This window comes from Onychomys torridus, chromosome 10 (assembly GCF_903995425.1).
Source record: "Onychomys torridus chromosome 10, mOncTor1.1, whole genome shotgun sequence".
In the NCBI taxonomy this organism is placed as follows: domain Eukaryota; kingdom Metazoa; phylum Chordata; class Mammalia; order Rodentia; family Cricetidae; genus Onychomys; species Onychomys torridus.
The window spans coordinates 20,850,290-20,869,395 of NC_050452.1; the positions used below are offsets into that span (position 1 = coordinate 20,850,290).

The following is a 19,106-nucleotide window of genomic DNA, read 5'->3' on the forward strand; positions in this document are numbered from 1 at the left end:
CTCACCTCCAGGCTTTTATTCTGGACTTGAGAAATAGCTCCTGGTAGAATTAAGTTGATATACAATTTTAGTTAATCTTGAATGGACTAGCTTCCTTCATACAGAAAAATCAAAGAAACCCACCCTCTCCACGAGATCTACTATGTTGACTCCCACGCAGCAAGTGGAATTTGGAGGGAGTGGGTGGGCAGTATCATGAAGGATCATATTGTGTTAGGCTTTTCCATACAGCAGGAGAAATGTGGCTGGGCTTAGAGGAATCTCTGTGAAACCAATACATTGTGTAGCTCAGACACTGAACCACCAAAAGTAAAAGGCCAATGGGAGGTTTGACCCAGAACTTGCCTGCCTCCAACCCTTGCTCACACATGCCTCAAGAGCATCCCTCTATACTGCATCCCTGAATCTCTTGCTCCATTGGCCGTTGAGACTCAACATGGCTCCCTTTCTGAGCCAATCCCTGGCACTGTTGATATAGTTCAGACACACTGACCATTGAAAACTCTCCACTCCTGCAAGCCCCTACATGTCAAACACTGTTCCCTTTTCCTGGAAATGCTCCCTGGTCATGTCCATGAAGCCTGACATTTTTCAAAACCCTCCTTTGAAGCTGTCCCTGAAGAAGATGGCAGATCCCCACTCTGTGGTCTCTGTTCTCTGTATTGACATCTTTCGTCCCTTTACAAACATGGCATCTCTGAGTGCAATAATCATTCCTTATTGATAACTATGATCCCTGAAGCCAAATCTAGGAGATTACAAGTTCAAGACCAGCCTGGGAAACTTAGTGAGATACTTCCTCTAAATAACAATAATTTTTAATATAAAATCACTTTATTGTAATGAACTCATAAATAAAATATCAGGCATCCAGATTAGCCTAGCCACTCAAACAAACACTTGTCCAATATACAAACCTCAATGAGTCTGTATAAAAAATAATAATAATAAGTGGGAGGGAAATGCTAAAGAGATGGTTCAGTGGTTAAGAGCAAATATTGCTGTGGCATAAGGCCTGAGTTAGTTAAATTCCCAGAACCCATGTCCAGTGGATGACAATTGCCTCCAACTCCTCCAGGTCCAGGGAACTTGGTGCCCTCTTCTGACCTCTGTAGGCACTGCACTCATGTGTGCAAGGTATAGACATACATATACATTATAATAAAATATGAGTGTTTGTTTGTTTTTTGTTGTTGTTGTTTTGGTTCGGTTTGGGTTTGGGTTTTTTGAGACAGGGTTTCTCTGTAGCTTTGGAGCCTGTCCTGGAGCTCACTCTGTAGACCAGGCTGGCCTTGAACTCATAAGAGATCCACCTGCCCCTGCCTCCCAAGTGCTGGGATTAAAGGTGTACACCACCACTTCCCAGCTTAAAAGTAAAATATGTTTTAAAGTATTGAGCATATAGAAAGGTGGTAGAATACTTAGGTGATGTGTAAGGCTCTAGATTCAGATTTTGATCACACACACACACACACACACACACACACACACACAGAGAGAGAGAGAGAGAGAGAGAGAGAGAGAGAGAGAGAGAGCTATTTCCTTTTCAGCTCATAAATAAAATAGGTATATGGGTGGTGAAGTTGGTGGATTAGCCATGATGGGGTAAGTGGATGCGGAATGAATTAATGGATATATAAATGAGTATAGAGATGGGTGGGCAGATTAACTGTCAAACAGATATTATGTAAGTGGCTAGATGACTTTTCAGACAGACAGAGAGACAACAGAAGATAGGAAATGAATTCTAACTTCAATATTCTCTTGCTGTACTTCCCACAGAGAATTAAACAAAGAAAAAGCCAAAGGGAATAAACTTATAAGTAAAATATTAAGTCCAATGACAACTTAATAAGAGCCCTGAAGAGGGCTACTTATTACCTACACAGTAGTTTGCCTTCTTTGAGTAGGAACCTCACTATTTTCCTACTGCCTCCAACTCCAGTTTCAGGGTACTGGAATTTCTTTCCAATAGGAGCTTAAAGATATGAAAGATTAAAAAAAATCACAGAACAAATGTGCTGTGAGATGTCATTCTGTATGCTGTGAATATGTGTTGCTCTGATTGGTTCATAAATAAAATGCTGATTGTCCAGTAGCCAGGCAGGAAGTATAGGTGGGGTGAGACATAAGTAGAATTCTGGGAAGAGGAGGGGTTAGGTCAGAAGTCACCAGCCAGACACAGAGCAAGAAAGATGTCAAGGCAGAACCGAGAAAAGGTACCAAGCCACCTAGCTAAACATAGATAAGAATTATGGGTTAATTTAAGTGTAAGGGCTAGTCAGTAATAAGCCTCAGCTAATGGCTGAGCAGTTGTAATTAATATAAGCTTCTGAGTGATTATTCTATAAGCGTGCCACAGGACTTGGTGGGACCAGAGAAACATTTCCAACTACACAAATGGTTTGTTTTAACTTAAAAGACAGATTACAACTTAAGGAATTCAAAAATCAGTTGTTTAAAATATAAATGCAATTCTCACTATCAATGACTGCAGAATTTTCAGCTGTGGTAGAAAGTCAGTCATTTTTGACTTGCAAAGTTTAATCTTATGTCTGTCTTTTACTAGCAGAAAGGATGGATTTGGGGTGGGTGGAGTTTTTCATTAATCACTTCTTTGAAGATCCCTGTGGCTCCGTGCTTGCTAAAGCATTGCAAGAGTGGAATACCCCCAATACAGCCACAGCCCCCCACGCCCCTCACCATTGACAGCTACTCTGTGCTGCAGCAGAAACCTCAGGGTGGAGATGGTCACGTTCAGAACATGTCTAGAAACCTGGGGGATCATCTGGTGCAGTGGCAGCCAATCCAAATCTCCCAGAGATGTTAATGAACTAGAACAGAAACAAAACCAAGCAGAGTGAGCTGGCAGTCAGCCAAAGAGTATCAACTCCAGACTTACTTAGTTCCCATGAGCCAGACCCCAGCCCTGTTACAGGATGTTGCCAGACCATTAATATGTGAACATTCTGCTTGATTTAATGTGATGCTAACTCCCCGGGCAAGAGAACAAGCAGAAGTGAGTTCTTCTTTTGAATTACCCCAGAGTGGTTCTCACATACACCCTGCTTTGGAGTGCTGTACCACTGGTGCTGTTTTATGCTTAGCCTTGGGTCTTCCTGCCCACTCTTGGCAGCTGACAAGGCCAGACAGAACACGCAATGTGAAAAAAGAATGAGCAGCCAGCTGGGCTGCCTCAAGTTTCCATACTCAGTCTAATACGTGGAGAACATACTATATTGTGTCCTCTCCAGGGATCTGAAAAAGTCATGGGCCAGTCTGTGGTTTTCAAACTGTTTTACAGAATAAGAGGCTTTAGACAAGGGGAGTCCATAGGTATATGATTTGCATTCTGTTTTTAAGTGATAACATTTTATAAGTAATTACAGTTATGGGTGAGAAAACATCTTCAGCTGAGGTGGAACTGCATATGTTTTAGCAGCATGAGGAGGACTCCACTATACATCGTGGTCCCAAACAGGTGATCTTCATGTGGTTTCTCACTAAGGAAAACCTCTCACTGCAGCTTTGTACAGTTAGGAGAACCCCAAGACTATAAACTCATCCCTGAACCCCAACATCATGTGCAAGCAATGGCTACCATGAGTAGATTTTTCTTGCTATCATAGAAACAATACAAAAGAGAAATGCACAGAAGATGGCACTGTCAGTCACTGTCATCAATACCTTCTAGTTTCAGTCTGTACCTCCCTTTAAATAAGCTGACTATTCTCACTGTCCACTGCTAATATGTCCCGTGTGTAGAGCAACGGACAGAGGGGGGCTCCCTCCAGCTGTGTCCAAATATTTAAGATAATAAACTGTTAGGATGTGCTTCATTCTCGGTGCATCTCCATGACAACTCAAAAGTCATAATGAAAATTTAAAGAGTTCTGATCCTCAGATGATCTGTGCCATAAAATGTGAGGGCTAAGAGACATCCACCCCTGACAAACCTCGGCCATGTCAACATAGCAAGGGGCTGTGCATTGCATAGTTAAGTTAGAATTTAATGTAAAAAAAAACAAAAACAAAAACCCACTGGTGGAAAAGTAGGAAGCCCACTATGGAAAGCTCTGCTCTAAATTGTGCCCCTAGGGACATGGGATCAGAGCCACCATACCAACTGGGTCCCAACTTGTCAGGAAGGCACCGAGTTTATCAGGCTACATGATGTCTTGGGCATTGTTAGCTAAAATTATTAGATTTATGTGACTTTTCTAGCGGTGAAAACCTTAGAAACAACACAACTGATGGTTAAGATTATGGAGTGTATTTTGGTATATACTATTTCATCAAAATGGAATATTATACAGCCATTAGAAATGATCATTCAATGACAATACAAGCCAATGAAATGTTAATCAGATAATGTTAGCTTTCTAATGGTTGAATACGAGCTCAATAGCACCACCGCCCCCAGGCAAGACGTACACACAGATGGGGACAAAGACAGAGGTGTAAGGGCTCCAGACGTTTCAGCAGGACAATAATAGGGTGTCTTTTATGAAAATATTACTCAGTGAAATATCCCCCTACCAAAACTATGGAAGATTATACAAATAACTATTTGTTGCTGTTTTCCACTTACTTCAAACCTGCCTGGAGAAAGTGTGTCACGGCACCCAGGCTGTCTTCCAAGTGAGCGTTGGTTGTGTGCAGTCTGGGAAGTGAATGTAGAAATTCCCAAATATGAGGTTGCTTGTGGAGGATTTCCAATTTTGATATCACATCCTCAGTTTTATTGAGATCCATCTAATAGGAAAAAAAATTACCAAAAGTTTTCCCATTTAATTTTTTTTATTAATCAAATGAAGAAGAGACAGACAGACGAATAGACAGACAGCCGGACAAGATGCTTCATGTGTGTGAGAAGCTCATGCCTAACACATACTTATATTCAACAGAAAAGATTTTAAAATTATTATTAGGTTGCTTCTATTTTTAACGTTTTGAAAACATAAAAATTGGCATGTCTAAAATCAAGTATCAGCACTAAAAAGCATTAGAAAAATCTATTTAGAGTAACTGTAAACTATCACAAGGAAAAACTTAAGAGAAGAAGAAAAGGCAGCAAAAAGGTGAAAAGGGGAAGGAAAGAAGGATGCAGGAGCAGAGAAAAATGCAGGGGCAGGGACACAGGTTTTGCTGTCACAGACACCACCGATGGGTGCTACCCTGGGAGGGTTGCTCAGGGCACCAGCCCCCATCCTCTCCGGCTGAGCTTGCTCCTGATGGGGAACAGATACAGAAAGCAAATCCTCTCAGTATGTGCTTGGCACCGTGTGCTGTGACCAGGAGACTGAGCTCTCAGGGAACCATTGGTTTTAGCTGAGATTAGTCAAGACAGCTATCAGGAGGTGTGGAACCTGACAGACAGGCTCCTGCCGGCACTGTATAACCCTGTCTCTGGGCCGTTCCTATTCTCATCCAGTAGCCAAGAGTTGCATTCCCCTGCACCCCCCTCCTCTATTAAAGCCTTCCCTGTCAGCATCACCCCCCACCTGCAGGCTGCTGCTGGAAGTGGATGCTACTCTGACTTGATCCCTCCACAGTCCTGAGATGGTGGATCTCCCCATCTTCTTGAAAATAGTTTTTCTAGGCTTCCACACAGCTCTGCCTCCTTCTCTGCCTCCTCCTAGCCTCACATACCTTCTCATATAAGCTACACCAGGACAAAAGGATTCACTCATGCAAGCTCAGTTTAAAGTAACTGAAGAATGTTAGCTTAATCAGGTGAAGCACTATTTTAATGATCAAATTAGCATTTTAAGGGAATTATGAGTAGCCCACCTAAATGTCAGATGGCTTGTGACAATGAAAGACAGATACAATCAATGTGTGACCTCAAATGTGAACAGATGATGACAAGTTTCCCCATCGATAACTATGACCTGAACTGAAAGTCCTGCATTTAAAGCAACTCAAAAGTAATGTGCCAAACACAAATCTCACCAACTTTGAGTTCATACTGATTTAAATCCCTCCCCCAAAGCAACCTGAGTACCACCTACCACTCACTGCCTCCCCTCCCACCTTCTCCTCCTCATAGACCCAGAGCTCTGACTTAAGAAATTAAAACCCATCTTTTAATCTATATCTGATGTAAATTTATTTCTGTTGAATTCCACCCTGCAGAGTTGTTCAAAAGAAAACCAAATGATTAATATAATGAAATATATAATATAAATGAAAATACAAACTCAGCTACAGAGGGAACACTGAATCATTGTGTCTGTGTGTCCAGCATTGCTGGGAATACTCACTGTTAGAAAACTGGAGCCATCAGGGGAACCTACAATAAAACACATTCAACAGGTCAGCTGCTCAGACCCCAGAGTGCCTGCTTGAGTCTGGAAGTGAAGTGAAACAACCAGGCTCAAAACACAAAGGTGAGCAAATAGAAGGATGAATATGAAGATGACTGTGGTTGTCATATCCCAAACCTCATTGATACAGTTTCCCAGGAACGAAACAGTGAAGAAATTTCAATACTTTGCCCAGTGTTTTTGCCTGTCTCTAATTACATATGGCACTGTGAATACTCACCACACAATGAAAAGAGTGAATGGAAATAAAGAAAAACAAGCTGGATATGTTGGCACAGCCTATAGTCAGTTGTTTTTACTCTTTGCTCTTTGAGGACCCACCACCCAGCTCCCAAATCAATACATGGAGACTTATTTTTACTTATGAGTGCCTAGCCTTAGCTTGGCTTATTTCTAGCCAGCTTTTCTTAATTTAAATTATCCTGCCTACCTTTCACCTCTGGGCTTTTTGCCTTCCTTTATTCTATATCTCTCTCTTTCCTTCTTACTCCATGGCTAGCTGTGTTGCTGGGCCACTAGCCCCTGGTGTCCTTCTCTCCTCCTTTTTCTTGTTCCTCCCTCTTCTCTCTTCTATTTATTCTCTCCTGCCTGGCTATTGGCTGTTCAATTCTTTATTAGACCAATCAGGTGTTTTAGACAGGCAAAGTAACACAGCCTCAGAGTGAAACAAATGCAACATAAAAGAATGCAACACACTAGCCGGGTGGTGGTGGCAGCGGCGGTGCACGCCTTTAATCCCAGCACTGGAGAGGCAGAGGCAGGCGAATCTTTGTGAGTTCAAGGCCCACCTGGACTACATACAGAGTGAGTTCCAGGAAAAGGCACAAAGCTACACAGAGAAACCCTGTCTTGGGGGAGAGAAAGAAAAACAAACAAACAAACAAACAGAAAACAAACAAACAAAAAGAATGCAACACACCTTTGCATCATTAAACAAATATTCCACAGCATAAACTAATGTAACACATCATTAATATTCCACAACAACACCTGCAATCCCAACACTCAGGAAGTAGAGGCAGGAAGATTGCTGAGTTCAGAACCTGCCTGGTCTACATAGTAAGATACAGGTCATCCAGAGCTACAAAGCAAGACCCTTTCTCAGAAAACAAACAAGCAAAACTTTCAGACATGAGGAAAAAGAAAAGTAAAACTATTGTTTTTCAGATTTTTAAATAACATGTGTTATGGGAAATAGCTCAGACAGTAACAACCTGAAAAATGGATATATCCATCTGAAGACAATTAGTTCTCTCAATCATATCTTAAAAAAAAAAAAAAATCAAAAACACTGTACTTAAACCCACCCCCCCAAAAAATGTTATTGCTTATTGAGATAAGATCTTCACCACATAGACCAAGCTGGCCTTGAATTCAATATCATCCTGCCACAGTCCTCAAATGCTGAGGTTACCAGCATGAACCCAGACCCCATGACAGAGCCCAACAGAACTCCCTCATCTGCTGTTGAGACCTTCTCTCAAAAACCAAAAAAGGAAGAGACCAAGTCACATCTCCAGGAACAAAGGGAATCAGGAATGTGTGTCGAGAAGGTGCGGACAGGTCTTAAGTATAGACAGATCACATGGGATGGGTAGATGGCGTGGGCCTCAGCCTATGGGAGGGCTGGCTAACTCCTCCTTTATGCCTCCCAGAGAGGAAGAAGGATCCAACCCCATCTTCCACAACAGCAAGCAGCGCTGACCTCATCCAGCAGGGGGCGCGCCTTCTCCTAACCCTGGAGAAGCTGGTAATAAAAGATTCTCTTTCAGTGTCCAAGAAAACAAGATAATGTTTTTTAGGATCTTACCTGGGGTTTCAGATCTTTTCAGCCAGAGTTTTTGTAAGCTCTTTGCTTTGTCCATTGTTTCAAAAATGTCCTCAGCCAGGTCCTGTATCTCTTTTAAAAAGGCCAGGCTACTGACCTTGCTGTCATCAGTTGGAGTTTGGAACCTAGACGAACTTCAGACACAGAGAATAAATGCCACGGGTGGAAGAATTCTTAGAGGAATCAGTTTCCCTGGTGTTTAAAAGGGTTTTGACACTCCATACGAAACAGTCTTCAGTGAAATGTGCACGAGGTTACATGCCTACCACCCACCAGAAAAACCCTTGACCATCATCCAAAACGGAAATTATCTCTAATATATGCAAATTTAAGATTAGAAAAATTATCCTCATTCTCTTCATTATCTGTAAAGCTTAAAATCTTATATAGTCATTAGCCTTTTTTTTTTTTTTCATTTATTCAACATGTATCATACTACACACCGCACGCAAGGTGCAAAGAGTAAGCCTTGGTAAGCATGAGCGGGAGACAGGATTGTGAGTAAAGACAGATGCTATGAGACAAGTAATGCACGGTACTGGGTGGTGGAGAGGGGCTCATAGCTGATAGCTGAGAAATGGCCCAAGAATTGGAAGAACTGTGGAGTCAGTGCTGGGCATGGCAGCACATGTGTAAAGGCCCAGGGGTGAGAAGACTCAGAAGTGTGTGCATAAGAAAGAGTGGAAGTTGACAGAGCCAGAGGATTGTAAGTAGTCAGCAGTGGGAAGACAACTATTCAACAGCATAGTCAACAGACCTGCTGAATATGAATATACATGAACAACTACTCAGCAGCTCTTTCTCCTATCGTAATAGGAAAAACCACCCAAGCACACCATTAGCTGTAGAAACAGCATTTGCTAAGCCCAGTGGCCTTTCATAGCAAAAGGTTCCTGTGAATGACATCAACTTCCTCAACTTGTAAGGAACGTTTACAGAACACCTGCTGTGAACTTCCCTTTGGTTGTGAGAACCTCAAGGCTTTCTCACAAAGATTAGGAGTCAGTAACAGCAGCGTCTCCTCCCCCTGCCTTTTCAATATCTGTTGCAACTGCCTAAGGTATGAGGGTGAAATGGAAATAAAATAAATTTTAAAAGAAGTAATGCTGGGCTGCAGAGATGACTCGTCGGTTAAGAGCAATCGTTGCTTTTGCAGAGGACCCAGGTTTGATTCCAACACCTAGGATTCAAAGCCCTATTCTCCCCTCCTCAGGCACCAGGTGTACATGTGGTGCACAGGCATACATGCAGGCAAAATACACACAAAATATTAAAATCAGTAAATTCTTTTTTTTAAAGAAAGAAGCAATGAAAGCCCTTTCTTCAAAGATACATAGTTATATACAAATTCAAAGACTGTGGATAAAGTCCAAGAGAGTTTTTAAAAACTAAAATAAGAATTGGTCTCCTTCCTGTGTCCCCCGATGAACACGTACACTTGACATTAGAAGAGTGAGCCTTGTGCTATAGAGTGAGCAAAGATGGAGGAGGTTTTTGAGGAAGGGAAAAGACAGATTCAGGATCCACTGTGGACCCTGCAAAGACCTTTAACAAATTAGGTGTGAAGCATTAACTATACTATTCTGCTCTGTATTTCTGATGCTTTGACATTTTGAGGAATTGCTGGCCCTAAATGGTGACCCTTGCCAGGGTAGTCAACACTTGGATATGGCGAACATCAATCCTACGTGATTGAATTCATCCATGCCTATGTATTTATCTGATTAAAATGGGGTTTACAGAGAGTGATGTGGGCTGCACTTCCAAGATGTTGGAAGATGCAGGCACCAGTGGCTTCTCCTGGAGCACAGTGGAGATACAGATTCAAGCCTGAAATACCGCTTAGTACCCAGGAAGAGAAACGAGAGTTCTCTTTTGAGAATGGTAAAGAGGAACTCTGTGCATTGAACATTCAAGGATTGTAACTGTTTTCCCATGGAGATGATTAGTTCTGCCTTCCTTTATGTATACAACTTATTTGTTCTAAGTAGATTATCTTTTTTATCATATTCATTTGCTTTAAATTTTAATTAAAATATTTTCTTGTGGTGATTGCGCACCCTAATAAAATTTGCCTAAAGATCATAGGACAGAACAAGCCACTAGATTAAACATAGATGCCAGGCAGTGCCTTTAATCTTAGCACTCAGGAGGCAGAGATCCATCTGGATCTCTGTGAGTTCAAAACCACCCTGGACTACATGAGATTGACTCAGTCTAGGAGAGAAATGGAGCCAGGCAGTGGTGGCACACACGCTTAGTCCCAGCACTTGAGATCTCATGCCTTTGCTTGGGAAGCACACAAGCCTTTGATTCCAGCGCTAGAGAGGTTGAGAAAAGAAGTGATATAGTGGGTGGAGAAAGGTACATAAGATGTGAGGAGAAAGGAACTAAAGCCTTTTCAGCTGAGCAAGTTCATTCAGCTAGAAGCCTATTGGCTGAGGCTTTTCAGGCTGAGGAGTCCTAGAGGTAAGAAGTAGCTTGTTCCTTTGTCTCTCTCATCTTTCAGCATTCATCCCAATATCTGGTTTCTGTTTTTTTATTAATAAGACCTTTTAACATTCTAACTATATTTTCTTGCATTCCTTTTCTTTTAATTTTATTTTAGCATTGGGCAATGTTTCTCCTACAAGGATATATATATATATATATATTTTATATTTTATAAATATAGAAAATGCTAAGAAAAACTACATAAACTCTAATTCTAGGTGAATAGGTGAATAGTAATATATGTTACAGTTGTGTAACTTTGTCTTCATGTGGGACTTCTAACTGTGAGAACAGGGGCTGTCTCGACTGTGTTGCCTGCTTTGGAGACCCATTCCTCCTACTGGATTGCCTCATCCAGGCTTAACAGAAGAGGAGGAGCCTAGTTTCACCACGACTTGATATACCATGGCTGGCCGATATCCATGGCCAGCCCATCTGTATCCGAAGAGAAACAGCGGAAGAAGAGTGGATAGGGTGGGGGTAGGCAGGAGGTCTAGGGAAGGAACCAGGAAGAGAGGAGGGAGGGGAAACTTTGGTTGTGATGTAAAAACAAACAAAATAATAATAATTAATTTAACATTTTCTTAAAAAATAAAAAAATAGGGTCCTAAAAAATATAACCCCACAGAGGGCCCAGAATAAGCAACAGAACACTTAGGAAACTTGATCACTAGTGACTCTCCAGTCTCCTCCAGGTGCTCCTCCAGCCAACTCCCACACAGAGGTGTTAGAGGCTGCTGGGAACCTGCCTTGTCATCTCCCACCAGTGACCCATAGGCAGACCCAATGTTGTAGGGAAACACACACTGAAATTTTAAGTAAGAAAGGATAAGCCTGATGTAGTTTTCTAAATCTTTTAACAACCATGTATGGATTGTACGTGTGTGAGAAAGACAGGGTCTCCCTATGCAGCCCAGGCTGACCTTGAACTCATAATCTTCTTTCTCTGGGATATGGGCCCTATAGATATGTGTCTATGCCCAGATTGGGAAAAGTGTGTGTGAGAGAGCATTTGTATGTGTGTGTGAGCATTTGTGTGTGTGAGCATTTGTGTGTGTGAGCATTTGTGTGTGTGTCCATTTGTGTGTGTGTATGTAATTAGAAAGTACCCTCATGACTTTGTATGGCAGCACTGTTCGGCTGCCTACAGTGAAGCTCAAATCCAGTAGGAATTTGTTTTAATCAGTAAAACTACTGATTTGGAATAAAGTAGAAAAGTAATTCCATAAGTTGCTGCAAGCATGTTAAAGTAACTAAGAACCAGATTAAATTTTTAGCATATCTGTAGTGGATAGCCATTCCAGCCTTGGCCTGGAAGTTCCAACCCCCACTGAGGCTTCAGTTATGGGGCTGAGGCGGGGCTGAGGTAGGAGGCTGAAGACCGAGGATCAAGAGGAGAGGCTTCTCTTGGTTCCAGGACCCTGGACGCTGGAGGTAGACCGAGCAGAGTTCTCCAGAGAACATCGCCAGACTGCGCCAAACCTTTCCCAGACCCTGCAACCTATCCCTTCGTTTGTAAGCTACCCCACAAAATAAACCTCCCTTTTAACTACGTGGAGTGGCCTTAGTAATTTCACCAATATCTGGCGCTCATGTGGGGCAAATTCCAAAGGACTGGGCGGCTCCCACCCTCAGCCTCCTCCCCGGCTGGCCGGCACCTAAACCCGCCTGCAAAGTTCCATTTAACCAGGGGACGCCTACACGGTTCCATTCCCAAAAAAGGGAGCAGCTGGTCCGGTCTCAGTTCCCTAGCTTAGCCCCTAGACCAGCGAAAACCCGCTGTGAGTGAGGCGTTCCCACTCCTCCCTGAGTGCCGGCTCCCCGCCATCTTGGCTCCTGCCTTCAGCTGCCGCCAGCCAAGGCCACCAGCAGGCCTTGCTTTGGAGCTATACCAACGCCTCCTGCTGGCTGAAAAGTGCTACTGCACCCCCCCACCAAAAAAACCAGGGAAAGGTAAGCTTCTTTCAAGTAAAAGTACTTGATAATTTTACACCTTAAAACTGACTAACAACTTTTGAGTAATTCTTGTAATATGACTGACAACATTACCTCACAAGGATTTAAAAACTTTTTTTGCCTGTGTGATGAATGACATTTTCCTGGAAATATACGACCTCCCTAAGGCATATCTGGCCTGTACCATTTTGGCATTCATTGTAATAATTCACACAGTGTCCAAACACTGGTTTAATAATAAGAACAAAAATGAGTCATTATTGGGACTGATACAGGCTTTAAAAGATAGCAATGAAGGCTTACAGAAAAAGATTCTCTCTCTGGAATCTGTTAACCAGGATTTACAGGCTTTAAAAGATAGCAATGAAGGCTTATAGAAAAAGATTCTCTCTCTGGAATCTGCTAACCAGGATTTAAAGGCTTTAAAAGATAGCAATGAAAGCTTACAGAAAAAGATTCTTTCTCTGGAATCTGCTGACCAGGACTTACATAAAAATACTCTCTCTCTGAAATCGGCTAACCAGAATTTACAAAACAGGCTTGTACCCAAAATTGATTTTATTGATAATAAATATGAATATTTAATGAATAGAACACTAACTCTCCAGAATGAAGTTGTGGCTACTCAGACACTATATAAGGAATAAAGATTATCATTAATTGATAAGATGAGGTCTGTGGAATCATCTGTTTCTGAAGAACATAAAAACTTCCATGATTCCATGAGAAATCTGGAGTCCCTTGCAAGAGAGGAGGTTTACTCCCTAGAACAGACCGTAGGTGCTCGTTTGCAAGCCCTGGAAGAAACTCTCAGTAAACGTGACAAGGGACCTAATAAGCAGAAGGGCAAGACCATACAGGTTGTAACATCTCCAAATGGCTCTCATACAATGCCTTATCCTGTCACCATCCATGAGAAGCCAGAAGATGATACACACTCTGAGCCATATGTGACATATACATTACAACCAATTTCAATAAGGGACTTTAAAAATATAAAGAAAGCGATAGTTATGTATGGGATACATTCCACATATGTAAGACACATGTTAAATGCTTGGTCTAACTCACATAAACTCATTCCAGATGACTGGCATCAGTTAATTTCAGCTGTTCTAGAATGTAGCCAACAGTTACAGTGGAAAGGCTAGTTGAGAAAAGAGACAAAAAATTTAGAACAACAAGGTAAACTCAGAGGTTTTGAGATCTCCCAAGATCAAATACTGGGTGAGGGACGTTTCGCTGATAGGAATGTACAAGCCGCATATGATGAGCATACAATATCCCTATGCCGAACAGCAGCTCTAAATGCTTGGGGGAAAAAAATTCCAGAACCAGAAAAACCAACTGAGGTATACACAAAGATATTTCAGGGACTGCACAAACCCTTCACTGATTTTTTACAAAGGCTGAACACAGCTATAACAAAAGCTGTGTCAGATAAAGAATTAAGAAAAGTATTAACTGAGTCCTTGACGTTCAACAATGCTAATGCAGAATGCAAAAGAATACTTATACTGTTAAAGGTCAGATCAGCTCTTTTGGAAGAATGGATTCAGTATACTAATGGTGTTGTGTCTCTTAACTACAATAATGAGGTTTGGATAGGAGAGACAAATCCCAGAGGTAAAAGAAGCTCATCCACCAGTGTGACATCACTACAAGTTATAAGAAAAATTTAACAATCAAAGGTTGGGGTAGGGTTCTGTTTTTGTCTTTCTAGGATAATGGAAATACCCATCTTCCAAAAATCATAAGGCCTTGGATATCTGGATGTTTACAACAGAAAGAAAGAATCCATTGGTACCAATCTACACAGGGTAAAATCTCACTGTCTAACATCTATATCTCTATCAATCTAAAATAGTTATGGTTCCAATTCAATTATAAACCAAGCTGGCTTTGGAGGTGGAATTGGCTCACTCCTTCTCTAAACCCAAGCATATTGATAAAAGAAAAGGTTGAGAGATTCTTCAGTCCTATATCAGAAGAGCCCTCTGATGTGAGACAGAAGGAAACCAATAATAAGGGACCATTGTTTTCAAGATTCTAATTCTCTCCATGCTTACTCTTGATTTCTTGGAATCCTTTCTTACTTGTCATGTCATCTTTAAATCCAAACATTCCATTCTGCTAAAAAATAAGTTTTTTTCCAATAGCAATTGCTGAAGTCTCCAGAAGGAAGATGGGGCCCCAACAACAACAACTCTACCCAATCCAGAATGATGCTATGGTAATCATCATCATACTACACTTCTCGCCAGAATTTCAGACAATCTTACCCATTACTCTGAGAGTTGCTGCAGAATCTATAGCTAGTCTAACTGAGATTTAACTATCTGAGCTTTCTCACAATAACCAACAGAGATACCATTGCCCCCTAAACAGCAGGAAGCAATTCTAAGAAAACGATGCCCCTTCTCCCTAAGGTTTCATATTTCTCAGGGTTATGGATGATGGTTCTAGGGTTGGGGGTAGAAGAAACTATTAAACTCAGTACTCTCCCTAATGAAAGAAAATATGTCTCAAAAAAAGTGGGGGGGAGAGAAAATGGAATGGATAGGTATAAGATATTATGGTAGACTATCATATATATTAGTAAACAAATTTAGTAAAATAGCAGCCTTAGATAATCTGCACTGTAATGAATTCTTATATGTTGATACAAATATAAACTTTTTATATTCCTGTTTAAGATAATTTGTATATTGATACAAATACAGAACTATGTTTGTTATAATGTACACATATTTTTACTCTTATTTGAAATATTTGTATATTGATACAAATGTAAATTTATATCTGTCATACTGTATGCATGTTCTACTTCTGTTTAAGATATTCTGTATACTGATATATATTTAAGATTATTATCATATTGCATATTGCACTATACATTCCTACCTCTGTTAAAGATATTTTGTGTATTGTCACAATTTTAAAGTCATTGTCCTTTTACTGTACATTTGCTTATAGACTGTTTGCTTTGTTTACATGAAGCCTTAGTCCTTAGGTTGTTTAGGTAGATAAGACTTATAGATTTATAGTCACCTATGCTTGTCATCTCTATAATTATGTTAGTTAGGTTATCCAGATTTATAGATACATAGGTTGGATGGACAGGTAATCTTCAAACACTTCATAGACCTAGAGAATATGGCATTTAAATAACTTAGAATTCTGTTGACATGAGACACAATTGCTCCTGGCAGCACCAATTTGATCCCGAGAGAATGTTGAGCTTCTAAGACATTTCCATTTGGAAGTTTGTCTTCTTGGCACAAAATGGCCTATTGGGCAAAAAACTGCCCTTGCCTCAACTGCTGACAGTATGAATGCTGTCCTTTCTGGACAAGCAGGACACAAGGAAAGCGACCACTGAACTCTGCCAAGACAGGGTAAGATGGTCTTTCAGAATTCCTGCTTCTGAAAATGGTCTGTCAGATACTCTAGGCCTGTAGCCAATTTGAATGCACCAACAATCCTGAGAAACATTAGGTGACTATCCAGGCTGCCAGCTGTCTCTGTCTACTCTTGCAAGACTCCCAAAAGTTGCTTTCATCCTTCTCCCATTTCTCAGGTATTATTATATTCCTTCTCTGGTCTTTGATGAGATTGAAGACTAGCAGTTATAGTTACAACTTAGTATATATATATATATATATATATATATATATATATATATATATATATATATATATACATATACACACACATATACGTATATATATATACATATATATGTATATATGTGTATATATATACATATTTATATATGTATATATATAATATCTTAGATAAAATATATTAAGTATTAGACTCATGTTCTTTAGGATAGGACACCTTTTGGAATGATCTTTGTAACATGCCACCCACCTAGACTTCCCTAGATTTTAGTATGTGTTTCTTGCTTGATATTGTTTGCAATCATTGTAGTTCTATCTTATCTAGGTCATTATCCCTCATTATTCTTGGACAATATTTAATAACCATTTATTTGTATATAGTCTTGTATTAGGTTAGAACCTTCTTATTTAGACAAAAGGGGGAGATGTAGTGGGTAGCCATTCCAGCCTTGGCCTGGAAGTTCCAACCCTGGACACTGGAGGTAGACCGAGCAGAGTTCTCCAGGGAACACCGCTGGACTGTGCCATACTTTTCCCAGACCCTGCAACCTATCCCTTCATTTGTAAGCTACCCCACAAAATAAACCTCCCTTTTAACTATGTGGAGTGGCCTTAATAATTTCACCAAAAAGTGAAAAGGCATAAAATTGAAAAGAATTTTTCCTGATTACAAATTATAGAACCCTTTAGAGGTTTTTAATACTGTGTTGTTTTATAAACTAGAGAACCTTGGAAATAAATAACAAAGTTTGCATGACTTAGAGAAAAATCCCCTCCACAGACATGATCGATCATTCACTGCTCAGAGCTTACAGTGAAACCAAACATCCATGATAAATAAAATAACCTCAATGCCTCCCTTGGAGCAGAGCACTCTTTCAAGCAGAGACTCATAGCAACCCAGCTGACCCAGGGCACAGAGGCCATCTTCACCAACAGATGAGCCCCTAGACTCTCATCTGGGAAGGAAGGAAGAAAGGAGAAAGGGAGGGAGAGAGGGAGAGATCAGTCTCCCTCTTGAGTGTTCCAAATGCCAAAATCACAAGAGGAAATCAGTTACAGCTTCTCTAGAGAGACCCCATATTAAAACCCCAAAGTGCCCTCTGGAGACTGCTCTCCAGCCCTGCCAAGTGCCTAACACCCCCCTGGAGACCCAGGGTTGCCAGGTAGGAGAGACTGGTATAAAGAAGTGGATACAAAGTTCCCCTGTAACAAAGAGCTGGTTTAGTGATCTAAATATTAGTCTAAAGATTACTTATTTCATTCTTATGTTCATATTATCAACTATTATTAACATGAGAAATGTTCAGAGTAGAAAGTAAGTATATAGATCTTTAATTCAGTGTTATAGCATGTGTAGACAAGGGAGAAGAGAAGGAAGATAAGTGGGGGTGGAGGAGAAGATTCTCCGTGTACCAGGGAAATCCCAGCACTGTAGCAAGGTTTGGAGAGGGCAGCTTCCTCCTTCCCAAACCCAGTTCTTCACTGACACTCAACTATGCAAAACCTTATCTCGCCCATGTAGACTGAAGTTCACACGTGGACTGCGTTAAAGTTCTACAAGGCCAATAAACTTACAACTTCCTGATTATGATGGACCACAGTATTGCCAATCCACAACCAGACGACCTTGGGCACCTTTAGTTCCCTGAAAGTTCATTGTTCACCCCTGAGTCTAACCTATCAAGTAAAACGTTTGGAATGTGTTAACTTGACAAAACACTGTCTTCCATCAACCCAAAACTAGGCACCATCCTACATCAATTGCTCTGTTTTGCTGTAACCCAGCTGCCTCAGAGTCACATCAATATATCTGGGAATTGCCTTGATTTGTGGCTTCTTCTGGGTTTGTGACAATGAAAGATTCATGTTATGTCTTTCACAATGGAACATAGTACTCTAGGTCATCTGAATCTGTGTGATTATGGCATGGTTATTCATATTTGATTCAGAATAAACTACCTCTTATTCCCTTTGATGGGAGGGCTGTGTTTTGTAAGGATATCAGGTTGGAAGGAAGATGTGGCAGAGAAAACTTATTTGGAATAAACAACTCAACTTCTTTTTCAACCCTCAACTGGCACCAAGTATCACCCTCAAAGGCCAGGAACCAGATGTGATACATAAAGACAGCCATATGTTTTGCCATGTGGGGATCTGAGGCTGCCAGCAGATGAAAGCCTGGAAATCATGGGTCAAGCTAATGCCTGGGTTTGCAAATGAGGAGCCTGGAGCCCATAAGAATCCCTTGTAGTCAAGACCTTTTTGAAAGAGTGATGTGGGTTGTCTTTCTTTATGCTGTGAATATGTGTTGCTCCCATTGGTTAATAAATAGAGCTGTTTGGGCCTATGGCAAGGCAGGATAGAGCCAGGCTGGAAATTCAAGCAGAGATACAAGGAAAAGAAGGACAGAGATGGGGAGAAGCCAGCTAGCTACCCAAGGAGCAAGATGCCAGCAGATCAGTAATGCCATGGCCCCGTGGCAACACATAGATTAATAGAAATAAGTTAATTTAAGTTTTAAGAGCTAGTTACTAATAAGCCTGAGCAATAGGCCAAATGATTTGTAACTAATATTAAGCCTCTGAGTGATTATTCTAAAAGCAGCTGTGGGACCGAGAGAGACAGAAAAAGCCTCTGATTACAGAAGAGTTATCACAGTCAGAAAAACCATCTTTCAAGTAAGACCACAGTGTCCACTTAACAGGGGTGGTATCAGGATGAGCTAGCCCCTGTTTCTTAGAAAATGATGGTAAAGGGTCATAGTAACAGTGTAACTGAGGCAGACCCCCATGCTGCTTTCAGGAGTGAGTAAGCTTCAGAAACCGTATGATAATTTAATTGCTTTTACCAATTCTTACATATTAATTTACA

At 40.9% G+C, this 19,106-nt stretch overlaps 1 protein-coding gene across 1 annotated transcript in view; it reads right to left on the reverse strand.

The window, feature by feature from the left end:
• Window positions 1-19,106, reverse strand: part of Abca13 (ATP binding cassette subfamily A member 13) — a 428,395-nt gene that overhangs the window by 367,797 nt on the left and 41,492 nt on the right. The window contains exons 4-7 of the mRNA XM_036201460.1: window positions 8,140-8,291; window positions 6,267-6,295; window positions 4,592-4,755; window positions 2,704-2,834 (exon numbers count right to left, since the gene is read on the reverse strand). Coding sequence (XP_036057353.1) covers window positions 2,704-2,834; window positions 4,592-4,755; window positions 6,267-6,295; window positions 8,140-8,291 — 476 coding nt within the window. The remainder of the gene's footprint in view (window positions 1-2,703; window positions 2,835-4,591; window positions 4,756-6,266; window positions 6,296-8,139; window positions 8,292-19,106) is intronic.